This window comes from Perna viridis, chromosome 4 (assembly GCF_037379345.1).
Source record: "Perna viridis isolate PV_CMFRI_1.1 ecotype Kerala chromosome 4, ASM3737934v1, whole genome shotgun sequence".
Taxonomy (NCBI): Eukaryota; Metazoa; Mollusca; class Bivalvia; order Mytilida; family Mytilidae; genus Perna; species Perna viridis.
This window is the reverse complement of record NC_142448.1, coordinates 2415097-2422504: the sequence shown is the minus strand read 5'-3', so window position 1 is coordinate 2422504 and position 7408 is coordinate 2415097. Positions and strand designations below refer to the sequence as shown.

At 29.7% G+C, this 7408-nt stretch overlaps 1 protein-coding gene across 1 annotated transcript; it reads right to left on the bottom strand.

The window, feature by feature from the left end:
• Positions 1 to 468: 468 nt before the first annotated feature.
• On the bottom strand, positions 469 to 6996 carry LOC148618433 (uncharacterized). Its single transcript, XM_088577351.1, has 2 exons — positions 6497 to 6996; positions 469 to 3147 (listed from the first exon to the last, which is right to left on the bottom strand). Exons 1-2 carry the CDS (start codon positions 6572 to 6574, stop codon positions 2866 to 2868), a joined length of 360 nt encoding a protein of 119 aa, XP_088433477.1. The 5' UTR covers positions 6575 to 6996; the 3' UTR covers positions 469 to 2865.
• Positions 6997 to 7408: the final 412 nt, after the last annotated feature.

The following is a 7408-nucleotide window of genomic DNA, read 5'->3' as shown; positions in this document are numbered from 1 at the left end:
ATGTAAATTCCTGCTGTTGTTGTAAATTTGCATACGGATACCCGAATACATTACCTATAGATGTCGTCAGACGTGTTTCAAAGATTAAAAAAAAAAAAAAAAAAAAAATATGACGTTCTCCCGTCAATTAAAGATTTTGAAATTAGTACGATTCATTTGAAATTGCCTCATCAATTCAAATGTGAAATTATGTTGGTTTAAAAAAACCGGCCTTTTTTCAAACCAATTTGTAATTACGGTCCCGTTATTTTACATCGAACTACATGATTGTACAGACCTTTTGAATTAAAAGTGTATTTATTGGGGTCTACAAATTAATTTAAACAAGATTGAATCATTTCAGCTTATAATTGTTTCGCATAAATAGTGTAATGCGGATCTTAAAAGCTTTATAAATGAAATGTCAAAAAATAACGTCTCAAACGGTAAACATGTGTACAGTCTATAAGTAGGAATTCAAATGTATTGTGACGGATTTTTCAAGGATTTCACGGTGACAGGGTGATATGTATTGTGACGGGTGTTTCAAGGATTTCACGGTGACAGGGTGATATGTATTGTGGCGGATGTTTCAAAGATTTCACGGTGACAGGCTGATATGTTTTTCAAACAAATCTAATAACAACGTCTTACAAGTCAATATAAATACTTGTAACAAAGATTTAGTTCTGTATGGTGGTGAAAAAGAGAATAAGTCATGGACCCTTTGTGTAGTCGCCTTTATATTTACATATTAAACGTATATCAATAAATAATTCCGTTGGATTATTACAAATGTCTAAACTTACGAATTGGTATATGAAAACAATTGACTACTCTTAGAGATCGATGGAAAGAGAAAACTCATGACCACACTATACGACAAACTCGAGACTTCTCGTTCCATATTGTTATTTATCTTTTCATCTGCGGCAAAATTTTAGTACCCGCTTAAAAAGTTTTCAAGTCAAACTTATACATTATGCTAGAGCATGCCAAAAGATAATAAATACTAAATATTGTTGGTGCATACCTGTAATTTCAATAATCAGTGGTTAATTGATTATAGTATATAATTAATTTGTTTGGGTTTCTTGTAGTTTATCGAAACGAATAAAAATACACTCGTGAAGTTGCGTCTTTTTTCTATTGTAAATATGTAACTTATCAATTACAATTGACACAAAATAGTTTGTAAACTGTGATTCAATATATTTTTATCAGTTCAGGCATTTGTTGTGTCCATTGTTGTTTTTTTTTTATTTGTTGACTTTAACTGAGAGTTTAGATTTAAATACATTACTTAAATGTTATCGTGTGAACCGAGATCAGATTTAATTACATTTCTTAAATGTTAGCGTGTGAACCGAGATCAGATTTAATTACATTACTTAAATGTTATCGTGTGAACCGAGATCAGATTTTAACACATTACTTAAATGTTATCGTGTGAACCGAGTTTAGATTTAAACACATTACTTAAATGTTATCGTGTGAACCGAGATCAGATTTAATTACATTACTTAAATGTTATCGTGTGAACCGAGATCAGATTTAATTACATTACTTAAATGTTATCGTGTGAACCGAGATAAGATTTTAACACATTACTTAAATGTTATCGTGTGAACCGAGATCAGATTTAAACACATTACTTAAATATTATCATGTGAAGCGAGATCAGATTTAAGTACATTAATTCAAATGTTGTCATGTGTACTGAGAGCTTAGATTTGGACACGTGACTTTAAATGCTAATATATATACGCAGAGCTTACAACAAAGCACATTACTTCAATGTTGTCATGAGTAGCGAGTGATATCATTTCAGTACATAAATGAATAAAAAAACTTGGATTTATAAGGTTTTGATCATGTCATCATGATCAATTTTTACAAAGACTTTTCCCCGGGGTTCACACCACAAGTACGGCCAATTTAAAAAATTGATCAACTGTCCAACTCGTTTAAAAAGAATCTGTATTAAAAACCCTAACATAAAATGTGTAAAAAATCAGTTAGAGGAAAAGTAAAAAAAAAAAAATCGCGGAAAATGCATTTTCGATCATTTTGCTCAAGTTTGAACACTTTGAATAATTTCCAAAAAGCACCGTTGCAACAATTACAATGTGTTGTTTTTGCTTTCTGTGATTAAAAAAATAATAATCTAGAAGCAAAAGATGATTTTTAAGTATTTTTAGGTGGAAATGTGATTTGTTTTGTCATTTATATTTGTGTTTGTTAAATGTTATTTCACCTATTATCCATGTGTTTCAGCCAAATACGTTATAAATGACTTGGAAAAAATACATTTAACTGTGTATACTTTCTAATGGACAAATCACCAAATATGTTATAAACGGTGGTTTTAAGAGGACTTTGCATTTCTTTGAATTTAGATTTATTATTTATGTTTTGTTACAAATTCAGTTTACATTGATGAATAATTGTTATCACGTATTGTCTAAATTTTTTACCGGATTCAATATTCTGAAGATTCACATAAATCCCGATAGAACCAACAAAACTGTTCTCTGTTTTAAGATCTAAGAACATTGAAACATTAATAGATATTTTTCTTAATCCATTATTAAAAATCTAAATATGGTTTCCCATATATAAGATATATTGTCTATTTCGTAAAAGGACAATAAATATATGATAAAAGTATCCCTACACTTAAAAATTTGCAATGACTGATTATAACAATAACGTTGATCGGCTTAATCCCGATATTGTTTCCATAGAATATAAGAATGTCTCTTTACAATTTTGCTTCTATTGAGGCAAAAGGTTACGTTGATTATCAGAAAATATTCTGACTATGTTACCATTATATAATGATTTCAAACCATTCACACGTTCAACGATTATAAACTACCTTCCTCATGGATACTTTTTAATACTTGGTTGTCCAAATTTATCCACACACAATGATCTTCCAACATCTAGATTAAACTGACAAGTCTGATAGCCTAGGTTAAAGTTCATAGTACAAACATTTTCGAGTTCACAGTCTGAATTTTGGAAGCATAACTTATCTGGCATGCACAGACCGTTCTGACAGGAACCATCCGGGCAACCGTTGTGACAGTGCAACACAGGATAACAAATTGATTTAAAGGCACAAAATTCGTGAGGACAACAACCGTCTGAGCAATACGTGTACTGAAAAGAAAGCAAATTGTTACTATGAATTGATAATTAAAAATTATATGGTATGCCTGGAAAAAATTAAGAAAACACTTAATTTGTTTGCTTGTTGATGCACAAAATGCAATAGAATAAAATGCTGAACAAGTTACCACTTGATTCAACATCACCATATATATTGGAACACAAAACCCTTTACACTAATCAGCAACTCTGACCATTCAAACGCCCAAGAGCATAATACATTGTTTTAAGTAATTACATTATGTTGTCAGAAAGACAACGGTCTAAATCCTATAGAAAAATTGTAAAAAAAAAAGCATGTATACACCATTATACTAGTCACACCAAAGTTTTTGGCATATAATATATTATCATTAATCATAAACGTTCAGTCCGGTAAAAACCGGCTTCACATCTAAAAAAAACTCGTGTAAGATGTAAACATATGCACTAAAGATTAAAAAGATAATATTTAAGCATGAAAAGTCATCGATTAAATTAATACATGAAAATGAACAACCTTTCTTTAACATGTTGGTTTCATGTTATAATTTGTTTTATCTTAATCGATTGCAAGGTCGACGCTATGCGTAATAAAGATAAGATATCATTGCAGGAAGTATAACAGTGTTGTATTAAATAGTGCTAAAAAAGCAATTTAATTTAATCAGGTATTGTTTTATTTGATAGAAACACTTCTATAGTGGTTAAAGTGGTATTATTTGATTATACGTTGTTCTAGGTTCAGACCACGCACAAACTTTATTTTTGTCGCTCAGTTTTAATCTTGACTGCGCTATGGAATACTTAATTTCATATCTAGTCATATTTACCATGTATCTGGTTGTCAATGTATATACAATTTTTCTTTTTAATTCAGCATCGAAATTCATCACGTGCATATCCTTTGATAATGTAAGTGACCATTAAATCATTTCTTTCTTTTAATTTGTATTAGTGTTAAGAATGTTTGCTGGTCAAGCTCGGCCATTTTTATCAGATTTTTGGACTCTCCTTGTTTTATCCATTTCATAGCATTCATATTTTTTGCCAATTGCCCCCCCCCCCACTTTTTATTCATAATTTCATTTAATCCAGCATAAAATGTTTTTTTCAAATGAAATACTTGTTATTTCTTCAGTGTTTTAATAAGTAAAACCTACGTAGACAAAACCTATGGGAAATCTACAGAAATCCTTTTTCCCAACAAAGTTTTAAATGCTTATTTAAAATTATTTAAAATAGAACCGAGCGCCCTGACCCAACCTTTTCTTCTTGTTGAAACATGAAAGATCTTTGAAATATTTGTTATTCTTCAATACAGCAGCGAACATCCTTATTATTCATTAGTTATGACAGTAGTATTTTTACACATTTAGTAAATTTTGAGATGAAAATAACCCTTATTTTCTTTTACGTTTTCTAAGAATGATTGATTACATCGCTGTTGCGTGTTTATAAAAATGACTGGAGAATAAAATGGGAACAGATCAGCCTTCAGACTTGATTGATCTTTTATACTCCAAGCTGTCTTGAATAATGACAAAATATAATATAAACTTTTATCACGAAAAACAAACTGCTGCTGTCGGAAGTAATAACAGTATGACATTAAATACCATGGTAAGGTGTATATACTGTCCATGAGAAGCAAAGACGGTTATAAAAGGTAAGGCATTTAGTTTAACCGGATAGAAGTTCGCTCCTTAAACATGTTGCTGTGACGTGACTACATGATATAATATGTAAAATGAGTTTTCTCTTTACTGGTCAGATATCTAGGTCAATATTTGCAGTATTTGCACATACTGTATATTGATACGTCTGGGTTTGAGACACACGGGAAATGATACAGAAGCTTTTAATACCTTATGTTAGCTGTTCTAATATTGAGTTAATATGACAGAATTGCAATTACCACTTAACGGTTATAAAACAGAACGTTAATGGGTTTAAAAAAACAGTAGTACTGCTAACATCCAACAACTCTGATTATCTGGTCTAAATGAGACATTATAATTCAAAAATCATAACACCAGATCTAAAGTACAAAGATAACGGACCTTATTCCATTAACCAACGCAAGTTAATGTATTAATCAGCCATTACTTTGTCCACACGACAAGGATAAATTAAATTTTAACTTCAAATTATTCAATTAATAAACTTATCACAAGAATGATTTTAATTCAGTTGATACAAATCTAATTGCATTGCGAGATATATCAGAAATAAAAATACCCAATGTGAAAAGTTTTGAATGCTGCTGGTAACTATATACAGGTTTTCCTTTAAATATTTTAGTATAATAAAATTATTTTGAATGAAAAGTTACAAGATTTTTTAATAACGTTTTTTAAAGGTTAGAAAAGAGAAAAAAAATCAAAAACAAACTCCATTTTAATTTGAAATGCTGTGTCATTTGTTACTTTAAAAATGAATAACAATCAAGAAAAAACCAAATAAACAATACATATTGTATATTACTGGTGACAATAAGTACCTCTTTACATCACAGACACTGTTCAATCTGATAGGTACCTCCACATTATAATTAAAGAAAGCTTCAGTGACATGGAAAGACTTTCCTTCCTTACCGTTATTTTTTTTTTATTTCTAGATGCAGCATTTGCTTAAATTAAGAAGTTTTATAAGAAGACTTATATCAAAGTATACTGAAATGATATCAATTTCTTATATAGTTTTGAACAGTAGGCAGGTAACGTTTTAAAGCATTATTATGTTTTTTTGTACAATGATGAATGAAGACAAAACCAAACATATGAACACCATAAGAAATATTTTCCAATTTTCATATGAATTGTATTAAGTCTTTAATTTACTTATCTCAATGAAGGATTTTGTAAAGAATTATAAAGATCGACGTTTTGATGACAATTATTCGAGACGTCTTATCAATTTATATTAAGTGGCTTATTCCTGCGCTTTATATTTTTAAAGTGTAAACAAAAAGTATGACAACATTTTATTCCTTTATATTCAAGTTCAACTAATATTTCATGTCGTATGTTAAAGTTGTCCATGATGCATTTACTTATAGCAAACTGAATAGGAGTTTTAGTTTAAATAAGTTATATAATTACCTCATTTCAATCTCCTAGTAATATTTCTCATATTTTGAATAATGCTTTTTAAGCGCTGTCATATAAATTAAAAGTTACATATACTTCGGTTTAACCATCGTATTTCTATGTATAAATGTAATGTATATTGACATTGAGTTTTTTTCACAAAATGAGATTTATAAATCTTTTGTCATGTATATACATGTAACATCATTTTTAAGTACAAAGTAGTTCTCTTAAAATACTTTTTATCATATTCAAAGACATTAACTTACCCTTCCAGCTAATGAAGTTTTCAACATTAACAATAAAAACAACCATGAAGTACACTTCATTATTGTGGTATGTTCCATCAGTATAAATCCATTCTAAGTCCCTGTTACACAACCGGTGACAGAACAGTTTTTATATACGATCGAAACCTTCTAATTCCACGGAGTGTTAACGTATGCAGCACTCTGTCATCAACTATTTATACCACAATATAGATGCTTTATTAATATCAGCCGCTAGAGGCACAAAACCCGATAAAAATGATTTTGTCCGTGATAAATATTACAAAGGCCAAATTATGATAGTATCACGTCATTGAAGAAGACTTGATTACCACCAAATCTTCTTCCTGAGATTGCTATTTCCATCATCATTGGTTTTCTATTCTTACAATAAAATGCAATCTTTTATGTTTCCTGGCAACGACGATTAAATTATGAAATATTTTAACGTCACTTTAATCAAATTTGAAAAAATGAAAGCGTTATTATCTTTCTAATTAAAATCTTTAGAGATCAATATAATAGTATTATTTTCGATATTTTCATGGGAATTCCTAACTACAAAAGCTTGCTCTTAGGCACATTCTCTTACTTATGCTTGAACGATTGAAATTAAATTCCGTGTTGTAGAATTTTCATCGATTTGTCTCCGACGTAAAAGCCTTTTGTTATAATGCTAAATATACTGAAAGGTTCTATGGAAAATTCAATCTCCACTTGAAGTAGAATTCAGGAAAAATCACTTAGCATCAAATAGCCAAATCCAAAGAAATATCCATTTGTTTAAATTTGTTATGGGTTAGCATTTTGGAACCAGTTTGTACGGCCTTATATAAATGAAAAAGGCAAATCGTATTAAATTCGGTATAGAGGGTAAGTTGAAAACAATACTATTTTAAATAATCTATTACA